General features: G+C 38.4%; 2 protein-coding genes across 4 annotated transcripts in view; one reads left to right on the top strand and one right to left on the bottom strand.

The window, feature by feature from the left end:
* Positions 1 to 592: 592 nt before the first annotated feature.
* SRP14 (signal recognition particle 14) lies at positions 593 to 3,657 on the top strand. Its single transcript, XM_084207503.1, has 5 exons — positions 593 to 651; positions 1,100 to 1,172; positions 1,816 to 1,928; positions 2,469 to 2,501; positions 2,843 to 3,657. Exons 1-5 carry the CDS (start codon positions 628 to 630, stop codon positions 2,930 to 2,932), a joined length of 333 nt encoding a protein of 110 aa, XP_084063629.1. The 5' UTR covers positions 593 to 627; the 3' UTR covers positions 2,933 to 3,657.
* An 827-nt stretch (positions 3,658 to 4,484) lies between these two features.
* The window catches only part of EIF2AK4 (eukaryotic translation initiation factor 2 alpha kinase 4), a 38,340-nt gene continuing 19,529 nt past the window's right edge, over positions 4,485 to 23,295 (bottom strand). Inside the window, exons 21-39 of one of the 3 annotated variants that reach the window (XM_084208036.1) lie at positions 22,654 to 22,890; positions 21,977 to 22,052; positions 20,237 to 20,358; positions 19,783 to 19,832; positions 19,521 to 19,689; positions 18,915 to 19,031; positions 18,424 to 18,489; positions 17,726 to 17,896; positions 17,011 to 17,145; positions 16,806 to 16,913; positions 15,933 to 16,061; positions 14,536 to 14,622; positions 13,192 to 13,304; positions 11,668 to 11,726; positions 10,481 to 10,578; positions 8,385 to 8,453; positions 7,707 to 7,751; positions 6,509 to 6,633; positions 4,485 to 5,302 (exon numbers count right to left, since the gene is read on the bottom strand). In XM_084208036.1, the coding sequence (XP_084064162.1) occupies positions 5,248 to 5,302; positions 6,509 to 6,633; positions 7,707 to 7,751; positions 8,385 to 8,453; positions 10,481 to 10,578; positions 11,668 to 11,726; positions 13,192 to 13,304; positions 14,536 to 14,622; positions 15,933 to 16,061; positions 16,806 to 16,913; positions 17,011 to 17,145; positions 17,726 to 17,896; positions 18,424 to 18,489; positions 18,915 to 19,031; positions 19,521 to 19,689; positions 19,783 to 19,832; positions 20,237 to 20,358; positions 21,977 to 22,052; positions 22,654 to 22,890 (2,031 nt within the window). In that variant the 3' untranslated portion in view covers positions 4,485 to 5,247. Of the gene's footprint in view, positions 5,303 to 6,508; positions 6,634 to 7,706; positions 7,752 to 8,384; positions 8,454 to 10,480; positions 10,579 to 11,667; positions 11,727 to 13,191; positions 13,305 to 14,535; positions 14,623 to 15,932; positions 16,062 to 16,805; positions 16,914 to 17,010; positions 17,146 to 17,725; positions 17,897 to 18,423; positions 18,490 to 18,914; positions 19,032 to 19,520; positions 19,690 to 19,782; positions 19,833 to 20,236; positions 20,359 to 21,976; positions 22,053 to 22,653; positions 22,891 to 23,295 lie in introns of those variants that run through there. The other 2 variants (XM_084208037.1, XR_014616246.1) reach the window with 2 other exon arrangements.

The following is a 23,295-nucleotide window of genomic DNA, read 5'->3' as shown; positions in this document are numbered from 1 at the left end:
GTTAGATCCATGGAGGAAAAACAGATCTATTTTCCTAGGGATAAACACGAAAAGTCACTAGATCACGTGCTGCTACTTCTGTGTGCTCCTGCACCGACTGCCCCGGGCCTGACAGAAAACCCCCCTTAGAGAATCCAGCCCTCAGGAGTTTCAAGTGTCCGGGGCGTGAAGTGCCCACTAGGCCCTGCCAGGCGCAGGTTTCCCCTCTGCTGTTTTTGCACAAATTCGGGGGTCTGTTTCTTTTAGCCTCAAATCCCGCCCTTCACCGCCAGCCGCGCTCAGCGGGGCCCTTTGCCCCTCACTGGGGGCGACGGGCCGGTCCCAGGTGAAGCCTGCGAGCGAGCCCCGGGGCCCGGACACCGCGGCACGTGGGCCAGGCACCGCGGTCTGCGGGCCGGCCGGGCAGCGGGCGGGGGGCGGCAATCGCGGCGGGCCCGGCCGGGTAGCGGGCGGGGCGGGGGGCGGGGGGCGGCAATCGCGGCGGGCCCGGCCGGGCGGGGGGCGGCAATCGCGGCGGGCCCGGCCGGGCAGCGGGCGGGGCCGCCCGGGCCCTCCCACCCCGCGCCGCTGACGTGGCTGTGGGCCCGCAGTGCGCGTGCGCACGCGGCCCTTCCGGAGCGGAGCAGGATGGTGCTGCTGGAGAGCGAGCAGGTGCCGGGCCGAGGCCCGCCGCAATGGGGGCGAGCCCCGTGTGCCGCCACGGAGGGAAGGAGGGAAGGAGGGAGAGAGGGGGGCCCGCAAAGCCACGGGGAGATGCCGGGCCCGTGCCGGCCCCGGCGGCGTGGGAGCCACTGCGGGGGAGGGGAGCGGGCGTCGCGGTTCCCGGGGACTCTGTCTCGGCGGGGCAGAAGCGGCGGGGCCGCGGGAGGTCCGGGCGGCTCAGAGCTCGTGTTCGGAGTCAAAGCCGCGGGCCGGGCCGCCCCCGGCTGGGACTTCGTGTCCTGCAGCTTCAGCGTGGGGAAAGCCGGGAGTTCGCCTTTTCTCAGTGCTGCCTCCCGCGGGTGGGAGAGAGCCCGGGCCCGGCCGGCGCTGCGCGGGGAGAGGAGCTCGGAGCTCGTGTGGTGGCTCCCAGCCACGGGCGCGTCTCTTTCTCTTGCAGTTCCTGACGGAGCTTACCAGGCTCTTCCAAAAGTGCAGGACTTCCGGGAGCGTTTTTATAACGCTGAAGAAATGTAAGTCTTGAGTCTGTTACTGCATTAAGGAGGTGTTCCTATAAATCTAACAGTTGTCGCCACGTATTTTAAGCGATAAAAGTTGTAATCCGGGCTATCTGAAGATAAGAGCAGTCATAGGGACAAATCCGTCAGCAGGAGCACTGATTACCACTATTACTATTAGTCCTGCAACTATTAGCTGTAGGACTAGTAGTAGTAGTAGTATCAATACTAAATAACCTTTGAGTAAGACAGCATTTCAAACTGCAGGAAATACTAGGATTTTCTGATTGTTAAACGGTCAGTGAAAATGTTTTCGTGTGTTCACGTCCCTTTGGTTCCTGGCTAGCTGGCACTACTGGAGAGGCCGTGTCAGGAGGCAGCAGAGTGATGCGCATTTAAAGCATTTTGCTGCTCCAGCAGGCAGGGCATATAGCACGTCGAGGGGAGGATTTACTTTATTTTTTCTGGTAGATATAATTTACAGAACAGATCTTTCTGGGGTTCTTGAGTAAGAGCAATTTGGCAGCAGTATTAGTTCAGTTGGCCTGAAATTCCAAGGTGTTTTACAGATCTGCTCATGAGTAGTTTTTAACACCACATATCAGAAGGCATCTGTTGATTTTAATGAAATAAGAATAAAAATTCTTTTTCAATACAGATGATGGTCGAACAAAACCAGTTCCACGCAAAGGCCACGTAGAAAGTTTTGAACCAGCAGACAATAAATGTCTCCTGAGAGCAACTGATGGAAAGAAGAAAATCAGCACAGTGGTAAGTGACAACTTTAAAGTTAGAAAGGTTAGTGGCTCTGTGTGTTTTTGATTTAATGTTCCATATTTTAAGTGAAACTTGAGATAATGCTAACTGGTAGGTAAAAACCTGATGTGTGTTTACTTTGAATGGGGGATTGGGAAAGGCTTTAGCTGACTTTAGGTCTCGTCTGTGATATGACACAAGGAAAAATGTTTCTTAAGAGAAATAGCTGAGAATCTGAGCTGCAGCATTTCTATGGCCTCACAAGTGAATCAAACCTATCTTTGAATGCTTTTACACATTCTTCCCATGTGAAAACATGTGACTTAGGGATGAATGGCCTGTAGAGGGTTTTGTTAATCAAGGAGCATTTTCAGTTTTCTAAATCAGTGAAGTCCTATGACATGCCAGTACAGCACATTAACCACTGAAAGTTATAAGTTGATCCAACTGCTGCTAAAAAGACCAGATGGTAACTGGTGGGTAAACATGTACTGATACTTGGTCTGTGATAGAAGCCAGAGTTTTCGTGGTTAACCTCCAGTATTACTTTTGTAGGTGAGCTCAAAGGAAGTAAATAAATTCCAGATGGTAAGTTTCGTATGCCTTTTATCTTCCTTTTCTGCAAATAGTAGAAATAGTCTGTTGGAAGCACTGGGCAGGTGTGAACAGGTTGATTTCTTGCTGAACTGCCACAGAAACTAACTAAGACTACCCATTTATCTTAATCTGTTTTTAAAAAATCGTGTTTTATTTTATCTAACCTTGTATATTAGTTTAAACAACAGTATTTCCCTAGTGCAGGGTGTAAGAGCATGATTCTCTGGGAAAAGGCAGGTAATTGGCCATTTGTAATACATAAAATGTTACCTCTTGCATATTGTCATTTAAGTATTTGGGGTTCTTTTAAATCATTCTAATTGTTCTTTCAGGCATATTCAAATTTGCTAAGAGCTAACATGGATGGCTTGAAGAAGAAAGACAAGAAAAGCAAGGCCAAGAAGAGTAAAGCAACACAGTGATGGGACAGTGTGCTACCATCACTATTATAGACTTAACCCTTGCTCAAAGCAAAGTCCATTTCTTTTTGAGTTACCACTTGTCTTTGGCTTTCCTTCCAGCAGGAAACTGGGATATGATCAGTACTTAAACTGAGAGCAGAGGTGCTTTCTTTGGGTTGTTGTAAGGCAGGAGTATGTACAGCATTCTACTGAAATAGCTTTATACTCAGCTGGTTTGTACTTACACTGCTGCTGTGTAAAACCTGTCTGGGGGGTAGCACAGGGGGAAAAGAAATGCACCCTGCCAGAAGCGAAACAAGACTGGAGCAGGAGCCTCAGTGACAGATGCCCAGTTTTATAGATGAGCCTCAGTAATTCTAGGGAAAGCAGGTGCCAAGATATTATCAGGAACAGCTGCTTTCCTGTTTCTGTCTTACTCTGAGGGCCATGTCTACATGATGCAGTGCAGCTATCCCCAAGGCAGCCAGCACAGTGCTTGAGTTCTTGCAGAGGTTTCACTCCATGCTGATCCAGCTGTTCTGACCTGGGCTCAGGGTGGGGGGAGGGTAGGACTCTGCATCATGTTCCCTTCAGACATAGCTTAAAAATGGTCATGTCACCTAAACTTTTTTTTAAAAAGGCATCATCTTTCAGTATATTCAGGGATCTGAATTTTCCTTCCTTCATATGAACAGATGTAAAAAGTAAAGATGTAATTGCTCCTATTAAACATAATGAGAAATGGATTGGGTGTAATGGCTGATGTGACTTGTCGTGGTGACTTGCTAGGAATGGTACAGTTATCTGTGTCTTTAGGATTGTCTGCTGCTTTGGACATTGCTGTCAGAACCTTTACAGGTCTCAGAAGTTTTGTGTTTTGTCTTGCAACAAGTTACCTCTATGTGTTTAAACTTTATCACCTTCTTTGCTACAAGAAAGGGTAGAAAAAGTAGGTAGGTATTTATTAATGTAATGAGTCTGCAAATGGCAATCATTTGTGTTAAAGAGGCGTAAGTTGTTTAAACAGAAGATACCAAGTGGGGAGGGAGGGTAAACACCAGTGTACTTCCAGAAATCCTTAACATCTCTGCATATTCCTCCAGTGTTTGATGTGAAATATAATACATAGTTAACTATGACTCCTGTAAATCATAGTTTCTCAGCTTCATTCTTCCTGATGGGGTTGTGTTACAGTTTAGCTTCAAGAAGATAATTATAATACTTCCATCATTACTATGACTTCAAACTTGATCTGACAACTCCAGTAAAGAAAGTTAGTTCAAAACTCTGGTTGTGCCTCAAGCACATGCAGGTTACTGTTTATCTTTAAAGTCTTTGGTTTAGGTTCTGTAGGTCTAGAACAAGTGTTTTGTTTTATCAGGCCTTCATCTAGCAGAAGCTGATGCTTGATTTAAATGCAAAAGTACAGACAGGACAAGCACAGGCAGCCAGGCTTGTAGCAACTCAGCCTGAAATCTACCATATTTTATACATAAATTAAAATAGTAGGTTAAAAAACACAACTAAAAATGACACACAAAAGGCTTGTAATGAATATTTCAATAAGGCTCAACAGTTTTTATTACATAAAAACTCTTCAAAAGTGTTTAAAACAATCTTTTAAAGGTAATTCATTCATAATTCTAGAACTTTTAGACATTTCTTGTTGCAGTACTATTGTTGCATAAAAGGCATTCTGAAACTATTTTTTACAAAAAGTAGTTTTACATCTGTACAGCTGATTTGTGTAGCATAAGAGGCAAGAACTACATGGTAACACCTATCTGTGGCTCTAGTCAGACCTGCTCCTTAATTGCCTATAAAACTACTTCCACATTTTGAAAACATTTAGTTTAGTATTTGTTGTGGTTTAGGAATGTCATTCTCTAGTTCAGTGCTCCAGTTGAATTTATGTGCCACCCAGTACCCCCTCCCCCTACCGGTGGCTGGAGAGGAGAATTGGGAAGCACAGAAGGTAAAGAGCACAGGTTGAGGTAAGAATATACTGCAAACAGCAACAATAGCAGTGGCACAGAGTACGAGAAAGGTGAAGAGTCCACAGAAACAACATGACCCAACTGCTCCCTCTGCCACGCTGTGCCCACCTGCAAGGCCCCCAGCAATGGGGGCCTCTGGGTCCTGGCCATGCCTCCTAGCTACAGCAAATATTAACCTTGTCCTGGCCAAAACCAGGACAATATTATACATGAAATGCAATTTGGACACAGAAAAAGGCACTAGTTGCCTGTCTTACATTATTACAGCTTTTTGAAATTCCTTTTGACAAAATGCTGTTGTCCATTTGTAGAAGCATCCCATAAATGATGCTTTAAGTACTAAAACAAAATCTTGTATTCATCTCGGTAACTGTACAGGATAAGTGCAGAAACCCTGCAGAAGGAACAAAAAAAGAATTTCAGTATTTTGAAACTGCAGATTTGTATTCTGCAATTCCTTCGACAAATCCTCCAGAATAAGATAGCAAAGACTTAGCAGCAAATCAGTAAGTTTTTTGTTTTTTGGCTGTGACGGCAATTTTCCTCTTTCCATTGATCTCCTGTTCAGTTTTCACTCTGGTGGTCTGAAGGCTTATGACTAAGTAGTACTCAGGCCCCAGATGGAATAGGAAGATAGTGAGGGACTGTATTACATTCATTGCAATGGAGTATTTGGGTTCTGTGGCTCACAGCCTTGGAAGCCTCATGAAGAAAAAAAATGCTTCACTTGATAATGTGGCTGTCTTAGTAAACAGCAAACCTGCAGCAGCTTTGGTGCATCTGAGAAAAGGGAACCAAAGTTTTAGTCTTATTTAAAGGTGAAGTAGTACTTTCAAGTGGAACAAAGGTTTAAGAAAATGAAAACAAAATGAAACCCATTAGGCATAAATACCCAGGTCTTAAGTGGACCAGTACATGCAGCATTTAACAATTTGAGATTTAAAAGGACACAGTGGATGTGTCCAGACTATCTGTATCAGTCTTGCCAGAATCCAACAGGCAGACTGAGGTGAACATAAACGTTTTTATGCTTACAAAACAGAAATGGGCGTTACTGCATATGTTGGGAGAGCATACTTTATGTTTGCATGGAACTGTGCACTCCCACCTGTGCCTGACTGCCATGGTATTATTTCAAAGCAGGAGGAGTTAAATGTGTTCATGAGTTTTAAAAGACAAGCTGAGTCCCTCTTATCAGAAAAGAGGGCTTTTATGTAGCAGTACAGCTGTATATATACATACGTGTATATTTACATATATAGAAGGATATGTACTATGTATAGCAAGATATCTGACTGTACAGAATTGTCTGCTATTCATTTTTATTAACAAAGCAAGGGAGATAAAAGTGGCAATATATCCTAGAGCTTCTTGAAAAGACTTAAAAAAATGAAAAATTTACATTTTATCAGTAAGTGAGGGTTAGTGACCAGTCCTGTAGTTTTGAAGGAACTATACAGATTTCCTCAGTATTTCTTTATGCCTCACAGGGAGGGGAAAGTGGAAGACAAGTTAGGAGCAGCTTATCTTCTAGTTTGAGTAGAGAAAAAATTGAAAAAAAAATCTAGTTTATGTACCTGTAAGAGCTTAACAAATTTACCTCTTTTCCATTTTGAGACTGTAAATTTCATCACAAATTGCTTGTAAATATGAAGATCTCTGCTTGGGCCATCGTGACATCAGTTGTCTCACAGTAGCATCAAAGGCTTGTCTATCTCCATCAAGCTAAGAAAAAAAATTGACAAGGAACTATGCTAGTCTCATTCTTTTCTGAAGGAAGTATTTCTCCTAGTGGGATGCAGCCTTCTGAATACTGTGTAATATCAGTGCTCTTTAATTAAACAGCTTTCAAACATGATAAATGTCAACAACATGTGCAACTTTTTTAAAGAAAATAATTTAGTGATCAGTTTCTTAACACATTTCAGCACAAGCAATGAAAAGGGCTGTGTCAGCTTGGCAGTGCTGGAGAGAATGCAGTAACTGTAATGTAATGGTGATCAAAAGTGAATGATGCAAACTGAGCACATGCATATGTATTTAATTTTTTTTTTTAAGTAAAAGGTGATAAACTACCTCCATGATTCATACAGACTGGATGAATGAAGTATTTTGAAAAAATGTTTTGAAATGTTTCACTGGGTTTTGGTTACCAGACAAGCACTGCTTCAGAGCAGCAGATAAAAGGTATGAAAGTAATAAGTGCAATTCCAGTAGGATGCCATTCTTAAGTTTGAGTTTTAGGGGGTGGAGAGGCATTCATCTCTCTCTTAAGCTAGTGTTGTCATTGCAGAAAAGAAGAAAGCTTTGTCTTTGGTGTTGTCATCTTTCATGCACCATTGACCAGCTCCTGAGTTGCTAAAGGTGTCGATATAATAAACATCCCTTTTATATCTTGGCTTCAGTAAGGGATGTTTCAGCTACTGTACTTGACACAATTGCCTCTATATTTTGGGTTCTCCTTCATTAAGGGCTTCAAGGAAGAAACTGCTATTAATACTTTCTGGTTTCTGAAAAAGAGCAGTTAAGATTTAATTTTAGATAAGTATTCTTGGGGAAAGAACCTCAGAGCTTTGGATTAGGACTTCCTAATGTTGTCTTGTGTAACTTGGACATTTGACAAGAAGTTTTTCTTGGTCAAGCTTCCTGGGTAAAAAAATCCTTTTAAGTTTTAAAGCTAATTCAAACTCAAAAAAGACATCTAGAATGGGTGAATTTTACACTTCACTTCTTTGGGAGCAGAATTTATCATCTATTGTGTTCAGTTAGAGTTTTAACAACAATACTTAATTGCTTACCTCTAATGATAAGAAGTGTATCACAGTTGCTTTTGGCAGATCAACCTGTAAATATATCAAGAAACCAATACTTAACCATTCTCTGTTATCATTTTGCCAACTAGAAATGAACTATACTGAAGGGAGGCAGATTTTTTTTGATTTCCAGAGAAGCTTTCATGCTGCTAAAACAGGGAATTTAGTTGAAAAGGTTTTAATAATTTTAAACTATTTATGACAGATTCCATTATGGAAAGTTGCACATAGGTACAGGCAAACAGGCACTTATGTTTCCTGAAAAGCATACACTATTTTAAAGTCCTTTGTGACATGGTCAGTGAAGTCTAAAAGCTACATACAAACAAGAGCTATGTTTGCTTAAATGGAAGTGCAAAACTAGCAGAGCAAGTTATTACATCTACCACAACAGTTGGTATAATTACAGCTTAAGAGCTTACAGCTAAATGGTTAAATTTTATTCCATGCAGCTGTCCTATACACACAATTTGAGATACTTTTCAAGTATCAGAGAAACAGACCATGGGTCTTACTTAACCTGAAGTTTGATTCATTTGGTTATCACTAAAGTGAGGCAATTAGCAGTAATAAAGCAGGCAATTAGTTTGTTCCAGACAGGAACGGCATCATCCACTGCAATTAAGAATTCACAATTAGTTCAGGCTTCTGCCAAATACTTACTGCTAAAATCTCAATCTCACTTGTTTTTTGTTGCAGGCTAGAAATGAATGTCTGAAGTCTTGTTTGTACCTGGGAACAAAAGATGGGCAAAATAAAACACACAGCTTGTGTGACACAGGTTGGGAACACTGATTTCGTATTGCATAGGTGAGAACAAAAGAGGCTGCTTCTAACAAGATGCAGATGTGATGTAGACCTACATCATATTTAAACTAATATAATTTTCACAGAAAATTTCACAATAATCCTTGATGAGCAGAGAGGAAGGAGACTGGAGCTGAGACACTCTTGACTCAATGGTACACACTTGACAACACTGGTTCTAAAGCAGAAAAACATGGATGCTTGCATAACTAGGGAAAACTGCCCTCTGATTTTGGGTGTTAGATAACTTTCAAAGGAACATGAGAACCTGAGACTGGATGCAGTGAATCAGCTAAAGAAGGAGGATGGCTTTTAAAAGCCAAACCAAAATAAGGGTCATGCCTTGTAACACCTTTTTTCAGAGCAAGCTATGGTCCTGCAAAGGTAGCACTTTACAAATGTAGTTGCAGGCTTGCATTGTGTTGTCTTTTGTACCTTGGAAAAGTTGCTTTTACATATTCGAAGCCTGAAAACAGCAAGTTTGTTTAGCTCAGAGAGTAATATCAAATTCTTTATTTGGGTTCTGAGAATTATTAATTGGGGAGATTTTTTTGTTGCACATCCAAGTTTGGACTAAAAAGGGGATGACAGTTCTGTTTTACCATGTACTCTAAATATCTCGAAGCTAATAATGCTAAACGAGAAAATTCTGACATCTGTTTCTAGCATCACTGAATGTTTTCTACATTATTATAGCATCATGTTTTAGGCAGGTTGTAGGTTTTTTTTGTTATTGTTTTGGTTTGGGTTTTTTTGTGTGTTTTTTAAATCCACAGTTTTTTCTAAGGCCTTTAGTTTGAGACAACTTAATGAAATAAAATGCATAAAGTACTTTTTACAAACATACTACAAATTAAAAGTATGATGAACTTGCACCTTTGTGCTGGTTTTGTCTGGGGTAGAGTTAGCTTTCTTCACAGTGGCTGTTATGGGGCTATGATTTTTGGATTTTTGCTGAACACAGGATTGATAACAGATGTTTTTGTTATTGCTGAGCAATTAATCACTGATAAGTAAGGAAACAAAAAATGATACAAGACTATTAGCCACAGATGTAGGGATCAGACACTTGAACTAAAGTTAAAGGAATTTTCCAACATCTTCCCCCACTGCCACATAGAGTACTTCTTTTAAAACAATATAACTTGTTTGAAAACAGAGCCAAGGCCTTTTCTGCTTTTCATCCGGCCACACTGGTGGGGAGGCTGGGGGTGCATGGGAGGCTGGGAGGTGACACAGCCAGGGCAGGTGACCCCAGCTGATCAAAGGGACATTCCAGACCACATGACATTATTGTCAGTATATAAAGTTGGGGGAAGAAGGAAGAAGGGGGGACATTTGGAGTGATGGTGTTTGCCTTCCCATTCACCATTACAGGTGATGGGGCCCTGCTCTCCTGGGGATGGCTGAACACCTGCCTGCCCATGGGCGCACTGAATTAATTCCTTGTTTTGCTTTGCTGGTGTGCGCAGCTTTTGCTTTCCCTATTAAACTGGCTTTGTCTCAGTCCAGGGGTTTTCTGGCTTTTACCCTTCTGATTCTCTCCCTAATCCCACTAATGGGGGACTGAGTGAGCAGCTGTGGGCTGCTGGCTGGGGTTAAACCACAGCAACCTTTAACACACTTCAGCATTTAGGGAGGAAAAGGAAAGAGAAGATCCAGAACCACAGTTGTTAGAAAAGAAAGATTTCTAGTAAGCATGCATTTATGATATGTGCATGCATATGAATGCATACTTATGAATGATAGCTGAGCCATGATATCACAGATAATCCCTAAGATCCAGACTGTTGAAAAGGGTGGTCTTTGCCTTTCACCATTTGTGTTGTTACTACTCTATTTATGAATAAAAAACAAACAGGATGAATTTAAGCTAGGTGACAATGAAGTATGAATTCTACCATCCCTTAACTTCTAAGGATCACTTCTGAATACTTATTTGATGTGTGTACCTGAATTTCTTGACGACGCCTGGCACTGGCAGACAATTTTTCAGGAGCTATAACACTAACGTTAGGCACTACAGGAGTTCCATGTGAGTCAAACACACCTGAAATACAAACACATCATTTTAGTCTGTAGTATTTCTTTAAACAAGAAGTATCAAGATACAAAATTCACAAATACTAATATGCTAAAATCATTGTAGTACAGGGATTAAAAAGCTGCTGAAAACCTCCAAAATCTGACAGGATAATGAGATGTGCACATAAATTCTCAAACACTCACGACTTCGAAGGACTGGTTGTTAAGACTAAGAAATTTGGTATTTTACATCACTGTTCCCTGAAACTAAGAAAAGATTCCAAATGACTTGCATAATTTTACAAAGGAATGCAGTGCACCTAATATCAAAAAAAGAAAAGCCATTACAAGAATGAGGAGACTAATGCTCAGTCTAATAGCAGAATCACTGACAAAATGAACAATAAACACTAGCTTCCCCCAATAACAATAATTAAAATTTGAAATGGCTTATTTCAAAATCCAGATTTCCACTTCTAGTAGTGGAAATCTGGATTTCCACACACACACAAACTCCCTCAAGTTAAGCATGGCCTCTCTCCCTCCCTGTTATGCGAAAGTGTTTCTGTGTGAAGTGTTTCTTGAAGAATCACCACCACCATACACTGGATCAGTGCTCAATAAAACAAGTACCAAAAATGCCAAATTTTAGCCACACAGTAAGCACTTAATATTATTCTTTAGGTACAGACTTATCAGAATAAGGAATGCAAATCCATAGCTAGAAATGTAAAAGCATTTTCATTTGGTCTCAATACTCCAACAGATCAAATTATTTTTCATCAAGATGACATTTAAATTTCTCCTCAGCTAGGAAAAATTGGTGAATTTTGGCTTTCCCAAAATTCTGGGAATTTTGGCCTCTTGGATTACTACATCAATGAATGCTTGTATGGAGAATATTCTGCTCATTGGTCTGAGCACTTAGTTTGGAGTAAAAGTCAGTTTTAAATCACTTGGAACAATATCTGTGATTAAGAGGCAGTGCCTCTAGTCAGAGCTCTGCTATAAAACATTTTCTTACTTTGCCTTTGGTACTATTCTCCTAAAAATCAGTTTTTGAACGGAAAGAGGAACAGTTAGTTTGTATGTTCTGTAACTAGATATTAAATACCTGAAATATTAGTAAATGATCCTTTTTGATTTGGTATTGAAAGATTATCTGCGGTTTCTCTAAAAATAAACAAAGACAGTTAAGGAATTTACAATTATAAAGAAATGCTGTAATAAGACAGTAGTTTCAGATTATCACAGATGCTTAAACTTAGTTCCAACAGATAAAGAAGTCTGTAGATACTCCCCAGCACACATTTATTATTCATGAATCAATTCTATTCAGGAATTGTCAAGAAACCATACAAAATTACATTTAAAAGTCAGGTCTAAAAGTAATGCTCCCTATGGATACAAAAAATGTCCTCCCTATCATACAAGAATGATTTATAGCCTAATACAAAAATATATTGTGAGAGTATTATCTCTGAACTATTAATTTAATCTGCTTCTCACAGGTTTCTGTGACATAATACCAAAGTATAAAAGTAGTATTTATACTTGATAGCATATTCAAAGAAGTCTTCAATAATTAGTTTGGATACCTTTACTTTCCACATTCAGTAATTCATTAAAAGAGAAATTTGCCAGGGCTATTACAATCAGCTATTGCATTTCTCTGTTTAGTGGTACCATGCATGGGTTTTTCTAGTCTGTTTTCAGGATTTAGAAACTTTCTGAAAGAATTATTTTTCTTTCATAGCTTGTAGTAAATCTGTCACAAAGCACCTGAAGATCAGGTTAGTTGCAAAATTAAATACTAAGACTGGCTGAGGCCAGAAAAAGGAGAGTGAGAGGTGGGTAGCAGGAGACATCAACTGCTTGTATAAACTACTGCTTGATTTCAGCATTCCCAAGCTTAATGATTTCCTTTATTGTTAAGCCTAGTCAGAAAAACTGGATGGCAAATCTGTTCTGATTCTAAATTCTACTTTGTGTGACTAATGCATGTCTATTCCTACTGTCAATGCACACATATAAATATATCTGGATGCATGTATAATTACAGACTTACAGGGGGCTCTGTGTAAGTAACAGCTGTAGTGCATTCCTGTACTAACTTCCACTGGTTACAGTAAATAGTAATTTCAATGAAGCCAGGGTGAAGGGGTTTTCCCATGTACCTCAAGTCTTTGCCAGGTGTTACTTTCACTTGTGCCACCAGAGCATACAGAAGTGCAAGAGTTACACCTTCATTTCACCATACCAATACTGCCTCAGAATCAAAGGGATTTGCAGCTTTCATTCTTTGATTACACAGTACACAAATGTCATGGACTTCTGCTCAGTAACAGGAACCTCTAGGCAGCCAGACATACAGTACTGCTGTTCTAGCAGCTTTGGGATAACTGTGTGGCCTTTTAATTTATGAAGCACTATGGATGTGTGAAAGTAGCAGCAGCTAGGGAAATCACTTTCTTAATCTCAATACATTTCTATAACAAAGCCTTTTGCTTTCTTTTCCCCTCAAAAGAAATTCAGCAATTTTTTTACCAAATAAAATTAAGGTTTAACTCAGCATATACAAACATATATTCACTTCTGATTGAGACTATCCGCATTATTGACACGTTATGCTGCTTACCTACTACATCTTTCGTCACCAATTTTCATTTTCAGTTTCTGGATCAGATGATCTACTAAGTCAGATTCCAAAATCCTTTTCTCCGTCTGCCTGTCTTTCTCAAAGGATTTCACCTATGATGTAGTTCAATGGTTCTTAAGATTGTTGATTCTTAAAATGGCATACAAATAAACTTATCAAACTTAATCAAAACCAAACTGTTTCACCTGTTAAAGGTGAGAGTCAAAGGTAGGAAGCTATTATCATTACCAATCAATCACTGCCAATTAAATCTTTGATTAGATTTTTTTTTTCTGCCAACTTCTAATTGATTCTGCATTCCCAAAGCAAGCTTGGCTCCCTGCATCTAATGTGATAATTAAATTCTAAATAATGGTTTATAATTTTAAGTACCATATTATTAATATTTTTAGTTAAATAATTATATTAGAATAAGGCTTGCCTTTCAATTTGCAAGAGCTAACTCAAACATTCAAAACTTAGGAATCTGCACAATCTTTATTGGCAAGAGGTTAATCAGCAACAACACCATTCACCTCATTACATTAGGCTTGTAGAGGACTTTAAAATATCACATTGTCATCATCAAGGTTTACTTATTCTTGGAATTATTGTTGTTACAGTAACAGAGTGAATAAGAAAAATGTTTTAGTAAGGCACATTGGCTGTCCTTGCCATATGCTATCAAATGGTTAGTATTTTTTTCAGTCAAAAAATGAATCTTCAAAAAATAATGATCTTTTCTCTAATGATCCAGAACACTTTAAACTTTCAACTTCAAAAAACCAAAGGTACCAGAACCACAGGCTGCAAGAGTACAGAAGAAGAACAGAGTACATTCATGTTGTGACAAAGTCCAGTCTTTGCATCCTAATGAGTTTATAGAGGTGAAGAGTGTGGTTCTGACTGTCTGGTGGAACTACACTGATTTTTTTAGATTTACATTTGAGTTGTATTTATTTTGTAACATGAAATGAAGCCAACTGCAAAGATTGTTAAGTCAATGAATTCATTTTGTAGATTTAAGCAAGTCAGAGACAAGAGAAACCTTTTTCCACGCTAAACCATCGATGGCACTGTCAAGCAATGTTTGCACTAGTTTTTGGACTTTCCTAGAGGGAAGGAGGTCTGTGAATAACAGTGTTACGCAGGGATAAAAATGTTTAAAATGTTGAACTTGTTCAGAATAACATTTCTACGACTTAACAACCTAAACTGTATTTACCTCAACTCCACTTACTTAAATATAACTTATATTGTATTAATAATGACCTTAAAAAAAAAAAAAGTAGAACAGAGTACAAATCTGAAACACCATAAAGCATCCCCTGGTCCCATGCTTACCTTCACATGACTTCCTTCTTTCTCTGACACCAGAGCCACATATGTAATCCCAGAACACCTGCAGTATTCCTGCAGTTCTTCCTGGGACTGAAGTGAGAACAAAAGAAAGGGAACGAGACATTAATATGACAACTTATAAAATGACCAATTAAGCAATCAGTCTCCTGTATTTATTAAAGTAACTTGATGTGCAACAGTCACACAGATCAGAGAGAGAAAAGCTTTATTAACAACTTGAGCAGATGAAACTTCATTATGCATTTATTTGTGCACCCAAGGCTTGCTAAAATTGAAATCAGAGTCTATGCTTGGGTCCTGCAGCCCAAGTTCCCACAAAGAAGGGCCACCTATACCTAGAAGTGCAGAGTAAGTAACTGTAAAAATGTGCAGTGTAACATCAGGCAGACAGTCACCACCCTGCTGCCTGCAGCTTTCAGTCCTGAATGGCTGGAGGTCTGCCACTAAAGCTGACTCCAACTGGCTTCCTGTAAAACCAAGTTATGCTGACTTACACAGCACTGGCTTGCAGGACAGCATTAGACAGAAGCAAGAACTATCCAAATCTTCATTCCTTATGAATCAAAAAAACCAAACAACCCCAAACCAAGAAACTGCAGCCCAGGTGATCCTAGGAAAAGTATATAATCTGGATTTTTTTCAGTCCCAAGGGACTGAAACTGTTGGAAACGTTATGGCAAAGAAATGACAAAAAAGTCAGACAATGAACTGAATGAGCTCAAAACTTTTTGTCCTGCAGCACATGATGTGCAAGGGGTGACTGCAGAGTCTCTCCTGTTAGTCACAAACTGAGACACCTGAAGGTGAAGCAGACTCATAATCCTTAAGTAAGTGCCACCACCTCTAAAAGGGACTCCAGAGTTGCCATGTAGCTCACTACACTCCAGTGAAATAGTGCTGGCTACAGCTTTGTTTGCTTTCAGCTGGACATAAACAGGCACAGCTCAGCTTGCCACTCTCTCTTCCCCTCCTACACATCTCTTCAAGGACTACATGGGGATCCATCTAGTAGCTCAGTTTGCTAAACTGTATTTCTAACAGCAGAATAATGTCAATATTCCCTCCGTACCTGAGTGTCTTTGGCCATCTGGCTATTTAAAAGTTGATGCTACTGTTCTGTTCTTGATGTACCCCCTATTAAGTATTAAATTTATTAATAGGAGGGATCCTTCGTCACACTTTTAAATACTCTGAAGAACGCTGCAAAGGCAGTGAGATTTTCTTTACATTATTGTATCTAAATAGCACCCTACATGCTCAGTATTATAAAAGTCTCCACCTCCATAAAAACAGAAAAATACCCAAAAAAAGTATGGTTTCAGTCTGCACTAATCTTGCAGAACAATAATACAGTTAACACATGGAGATAAAAATTCTACCTGGGACCAGTCATACATTATTTCAGCTGGAATTCCTGCAGTCCAGAATTTCTGAACAATGTTGATAGCTCTACCCATTGACATCTGACCAACACTTACAACCAGCAGGTCACAAGAGCTGACAGAAACCTGAAGGAAAAGTAAAATCAAGGAGAAAATATGAGTCACAAGACCACCTTTCCCCCTTTGTAAGGTAGTTAAAGTTACAAAGATGGACAAATATGCCAATATGTGTCAAAATGCATCAAACTAAAAAACAAAAAAAGGGATTAGATCCATCTCTCTACCTAAGTCTGTCTGAAAGTCACTAAAGCTCAATCTTTGATGCAAAGCACCTCCACAGCCTCAGCTTGCCTGAGGTATCCCAGTATCCCTGCCTACTCTGTTCTTTCCTCCCACTCTCCTTGGCAATGTTAATTTATTCTTATAGAGAAGAGATAATAAAATACACGTTTCACAACCAAGTGACCATGTGTGACATTGTACAAAGTAGTCAACATTCTTAAAGTTTCTTTCCATCTCTATCTTCTATACTTTATAAAGGGAGCAGTAGTAGGGGAAAAACAACACTGAACACCTACAGTTGTACTCTTCCATTTGAAAGAATACACAGGCTGAGAAATACATCCCATTAAATTGAAAATAAAATGTGCAAGCCTGAAGATCCTGTCTTCCCTTAATTCTCATTTAATAAATAGTTCTATGTAGAGAAACACAAAAGAAAACAGGTCATCTTGATGTCTGTCTTCTATTTCAGTATGGTATTATTTTGGAACACATCTGAACATCTTATTTTTTGTCCATCTCTAGCTACAATTAGGTTATTGAACTGTCAGAAGCAAACAAATTCCCCACTTCCCAAAAAAGACTTACAGAATCCTCCACACTGGAAACAGCAGCAGTTATTTTATCGATAGCTATGCTGACTCCAACTGCTGAAGGAACTGGTCCTACTGTCTGTGGCCCTCTAAACTGTGGAATCTCAAGACAAGAAAAAAACAGAATGGAAGACCAGTTAGTTATCTTGGCAAAATGGGTTAAAAAAAATCAAAATTTACTAGAAGAGATAAGCACATACCAGATGATCATATCTGCCTCCTGCAGCAAGAATTTCAGGCACAGTTCTTTGTCTTCTTTTGATGTATGCTATAAACTGAAAGATAATACCGTTGTGCTGCTGTATTTTGTAAACTAGTCCCAGATTTATAGAGATCTGTAAAATAAAAATCAATATGTGCACATATATAATTAATTTCCTCTTAGCAGCATGGATTTAAAACACTATTTTCACATAAGGAAGACATATGGAAACATTCCTTATCTCCAAAAATTTAAAATATAGTGAAAAATAATGAGATTAAAGGTGTTTTAATCTTACAGCATCTCAAGAAACCTGTAGCACAAAACCCAAACAGCAAGCTTCAAGGAAGGTGGAGGCCTTCAGTAGTCATTAGATTTCTGTATTTTTAAAATATTTACAGTTTGTTTTGAAATTTATTAAATCCCCTCTTTTATGCTCTTTTTTTCCTTTCTCCACCCAAGACTGAAGTCTGAATGTCATTAGATAAGTTAAGGCAGAGCCTTCTGACTGGAAGAGGTCTTATTTTTAAAATGCATCTTTAATAAAGAAAAAAAAAAGGAAAAAAAAAGGAAGAAGTATCAATTCAGTATTATTTGCCATCAAGACACTTGTATGTGCTTTTTCTATTGTAAAATATCTTGATTTCTTGGCATATTACATTGCACAGCAGCCCTTTAATTCCATTAATTTATTAGCAGAGCATTTTACAAACCTGAAGTTTTATTCCCAGCTGCTTTAACAGACCAATGATTTCCTCTAAATCCTTCATGCCATGCTTCAACAGCTGAGTGACACTTGGCTTTTGTTTTATCATTGTGTTTAGAAAGGGAAATACATTACTTGCTTCTCCCTTCTGCTCAATGAATTTATAGAGTCGAGAAAGCTAAAAACAACAAAACCAAAATTATAAGCATACACAGCAACACAGACAACATTCATAATAGGTCCTATCTAAAAACAAGAAAAATATCTGACTTTCTATTTGTGGGAATAAGACATCTGCCTTTTCTGTTTATTTTGGCTAGCAGGCTGTTTTTACCTAGTGGAGTTGAGGAAAAGAATAGGCAGACACAAGTCTCAGACTACCCAGAAGTTAACTTCAACTCTATGCACATTCAACCTTTGCAGAGAAGTTTTTTTAAAAGTTTCTCTCTGTTTTCTTTATTAAATACCTCTCCACAGTATTCCATTTACCCTTTATTAGTTTCCACATGTTTAGAGAACAAGCTGCAATACTGACTTTCAGAGAGAACAGAGAACAAAGTCAGACCACTTGCAAAGGGACTGACCTGAACAGCACATATAACAGGTTATTTTTCTTCCTCTGGTTGATTAAATTGCACAGAAAATAATATATTCCTGATTTATAACAAATTACAGGGAAATTAGCACTGAATTAAGATCACTTACACTAGCTGATGTGAGAGAAAGATTGCAGAACTTGGCTTCTACTTCTCTTTTAGTTAGCTTTTCAGTCTACAAGAAGAACAGATTAAAACAGCATTTGGTTGTGTTTAATGCATTTCTGTAATTATTCAAATTAATTTCACCTACATTCTGTGCTTTTAAAGTATAAAAGACCTAACTGATATTAAAATACATTTTAAATTTAATTTTAAAAATGTTTTTATTGACTAGCCTGTCAGTTCTTGATTAGACAGGTGAATAATTCTCTCATAAATACACATTCAAGAATCATCTTAAACCATCCCAATCCAGAAGTAACAAGAAAGTAATTAATTTACATTTACAGCCCAAAGATAGCCAACCTTTTTATGTATCAAGAGTATACTCCTGGTTAGACTAACAATGGGCTGTTATTAATTTTTAGAGACAGTCCCACAAAATAGAATATTCTACAGAGATGATTACAGAGGATAGGTTAATAACTAATGCCTTACCACAGCATCATAGAGAATGATGTAGACTTGATTGAGTTTGTCCTCTGGTATCCCACAGTGCAAAAGTATAGCTTTCAGTAAGGCAGTGTGATTCAGATAAATACTGTAATTTCTTTCCTAGCAAAGCATAAATAATTTAAAAAAAAGGAAGAAAGAATGAAAAAGCCAAATGTTTTACTTGCATTCTGTTTTCTTTAAAAAAAACCCCAACCCCTACAAAACCAAGAGGCTTCCTAAACATTTAGTAATAATAATAGTTCAAAATTAACTTCAAACCACTTCTTTCACTACCTTACCTTTCATCTCTAACTAAAGAATGGCAAGTCTTGTCCCATTCTACAGTAAACAGTCTGACAGAAGAAAGACATTATTTCAATGGTACTATAAAGGATTCAGTTATTTCCTTTGCACATAAACCTATGCTTCATTTTAAGTTTACCTAGGAAACACTTTTTTATGATAGTGTTCTATAGATTAAATGTGAAAATAGTTCTGTACTGGTTAAAGTTAAAGGAAGTATCCTTTTACAACACATCAAACTAAATATTGAGTTAAATTAAAATTTTGGGTGGAAAAGAGAGGAAAGGGGCTGATTAGAAAATCTACCTGTAGCACTGAAAACTCTTGAATGATTTCTGAAATTGCATAAATTGTTTCTGCTATAGGCAAAAAGCTATTTCCAGTAGATGTAATGATGTCAAATGCACATTCTAGGAGTTCTTTGGGATGACAGCGGTCTAACTTCCGAGGTCTGAAAACTCGCTCTATACAGTATCTAAAGGAAACATTGAAGAATGAATCAGCCTCTTCAGAAGGCACTGTCAAAAAGCATGGTATCAGTGCAAAGTATCACCTCTACATCTCTTACCTTTTCAAGTTTGAGATGTTATTTCTAGCTACAAATCTTGCAAAAGGAATCTGAAAAACAAAATACATGAAAATTGTTGAAACCAAACAGTCGGTTTGACTGAGCTCTGAAACTAGAGATGAATTATACTGTGTAATTATACTTGTACTCTCCCAAGTGTAATATAATCCCCAAAACACCTGACATAGCCAAGTTATATTAATCTAACCATCCTGCTGCAAGTTTTCATTTAAAACATTATTTTCACCTATGTTAAAAAACCAAACAAACGCTATTTCTTCAAAATGTGGTCAGGCTCCAGCTGTCAAGAGGAGTACAGAACTCAGGAGAACAAGAACAGACATTGAAGGATACACTTCTTTCGACTGCTGAAATAGTGTAAGCATAAACCAAATTCTACCACAGCACCCTCCAAACCCTGTGAAGCTTTGCCTGCAGAGATGATGCTACTTACTCTGAGGTCATAAGGAAGCATTACCAGCATCCCACTGTGATCCATGAAATATGAAGCTTCATTGTGTTCATATAGTTTCTTATTTCTGGGCATCAGCAGTGGAGTATGCAGCTTGATGGCTCCTGCACAAAACCAGAAAACACTATTATGTCTCATTTCAGAAGAACACCTGCTTTTTACAAGTTCATGAACACCCTTGCAGGGCATAATTATGTCAATCCATAAGTGAAAAAAAAAATCACATTAAATGTCCTTAATGGACTTTCCTCTTCCATATTTAAAGAAAGAATGTCAAATTTTGGTTTATGCCTATGCTGCATGCTTCTTGGGCTCAGCAGGGAGGCCACAGAAGAGAGAACTGCCAATTCCACAGCCCAGCAGAATCCTTACCTTGTCTTCCCTCTTTAAACACCACCTTTCACAAAAGCAGGCATATGAAATATGAAAGATGAGAAATTCAGCAGTTACCAATAGCAAGTACTGCTTTGGTGTAGAGACATTTCCATATAGAACAAATTTTGTCCAGACATTTTGCATCCTCTGTCTCAAACACATACTAGAAGTGTTTGTGTTTCTTTTAAAAAGCTCATGACTACCTTTTCTTTCATGGCTACATTTTGCAACCATCTATCTGCATGAATCCAATCTTCATTGAAACCTTAATATTAATAATACCATTTATTACTGAAAAATAACGTCCTGTTTTAATATTTGATTGAGAATCACTAGAAAATTTATTTAGGCTTACCTCAATTAGATTTTAACTCAACGTTAATTTTTAAATGTGAAAAAAAGTGCCCTAGATAGAAATTCTTCTAGCCATTACAGATGTCAGACACAATCTAATGGAAAGAAATAAATATCCAATCCCCATTTTTTTCCAAAAGTAGGAAAACATTTCAGTCCCTAAAATTTCCCAAATCTGTCAAGCTTTAAGGAGTCGTGGAAGAGGTACAGTCACCCTTGACTTAGTATTTCTCAGCTTCTCAGTCTTTTGTATTGCCAGATTTTGATCATGCTTAATCAGATTATGATTTACTTGGAAAATGCAAAGTTTCCATTTCAAGATTCAGTATTTTTATATAAAATAGTATCATGAACATCTGTAAGACAACACACTTTATAACATTCCAAGTGTGACAGTGGTTGCATAATTTTCCTTCTCAAGAAATAATTTAAGCAAATACTATTATTAATGACTGGATAGATCCTGGATAGGAAAACAAGAGACTATTAAATATCATGGCATCAGCTTTGGCTCAGGAAGTTCCTGAACAGCAAAGCATTTCGAAGAATATATCACTGCAAGTACCACTACACGCTTGCTTTGTTTCCATGCTCTCCCTTATGCTCTTCCCATTCTGGCTGTTCAAAGAGAGGTTACTGTGCTCCATGGATGCCTGATCTCCCACTACAGAGCTAGCCTTGTATTCAGATCCAGATTTTGTGTAACAGTCTGTGCCTCTAAAACCTCATGCAGATTTATCAGAACAACCAAGTACATTCAAAAATATAATTAAGATTTTCACTCTTCTTTCTGTAGAAAATGTAAATCATTCAAATTTGATGTTATTAACTATTACTGGAATGACAATAACAGAATAAAACATCATAAAAACATCAAATGGTCAACTACCAAACATGTTTTCTGATTTCTCTTCTAGCAGTAAATACATTCCATTCTTTTAAATCCATTCAAGCACAAAAAAGGAAGTGAATGACTTTTGTAAACACACCCACCGTGTCTTTTAAATATCCGGCTGACAATGTCACATACATGCTGCTGTATCTTGGCTGCCCAAATAGAAAAACTACCCTGAAACCATCACAAATAAAAAGTACATATATAATTCATGTGTGATGAACACTCCATGTAGACAATCATTCCATGTAATACAGGCAATAAACATTCGGCTATCTCATCTCACTACAAAAAACTGCAATGCTTACATAATAAAAAAATAACTACAGCTATATGAAGCATTATTGTACTGTGTTACCTTGAATTTCTTTCGATTTACACAGATTCAAGAGCTGATAAACTAAGAAAAATCATATCAATTAGAAAGAGAAAAAAGCATCCAGGGGCAACACTTTCTGCTGGCAACCAGTCAACCATTAGTTCGACAGGAATTCAGAGTAAAGAAAGTAATCATCTGGACATAAGCTTAAAGCTTTAGCTGCTACAAACACTGCTTTCTTCACTGAAGAAAGAATGTAAGGCTCAAATGGGAAGCAGCTACTGAAACCCACACAGCAGAGACTCTAGTTTAAAGTGGGAACCAATGAAAGGTGAATCTTGAGATAATGCAATTCACTCAGAAATGCTACAGAAATGCTTACCCGTATAAGCATATTTTTTAAAAATTCAACACAGGGAAAAGCCAAACCCACACCTCCCCTGAACACTTACAAACCTTCAGCATATCACTGTCATAAGTATAGTCTATTGCTGGAGATATACGCTGTGCAAATATCTGACTCATCATAGTCCGGTAGGCCTTGCCATCCACGTTTGCTAAGGTGTGGTGGAGGACTTCATGGAGTTCAGACTCTTCCATTTGTGGTGGTGGAAGATGTTCACTTTTTAACAGCTCCACAGCTGTTGGTCGTGCTGCAGGATCATGGTTCAGGAGCCACGTAATAACCAATCTCTACAAATGAAATCAAAATTTTACAGATTAGAAACATTTTGTAAGTTAACAGTATTTGCAACAAACTTGGGAGTCACATCAATTCAATAACAAATTGAGACTCCACAGGGGAAAACCCAGCAGAATCTGAATCTTTGGAATGGACATTATTTGCTTAGTAAATTATGAATGTCTTTTATTATCATCTGAAAAAATTAACTAAACCACACAAATTATTAGAAATGTGCCTCCTGGGATGACAAAATATGTAGTATCCTTTTCCTTTGTTGCTCCATGGTATGCTAGCTCTTGCATCTCTCTATCAACAAAATTAAAAGAAAAGTTAAGAGAAAAAGCAGAATTGCATGCATGAAGTTAAAACAAAAAGCAGAATTGTATGCACGAAATCAAAGATTTGAGAGGCAC

This window comes from Fringilla coelebs (assembly GCF_963513975.1).
Source record: "Fringilla coelebs genome assembly, chromosome: 6".
NCBI lineage: Eukaryota > Metazoa > Chordata > Aves > Passeriformes > Fringillidae > Fringilla > Fringilla coelebs.
Note: the sequence above shows the minus strand (reverse complement) of the source record. Positions and strands in the feature narration are given on the sequence as shown.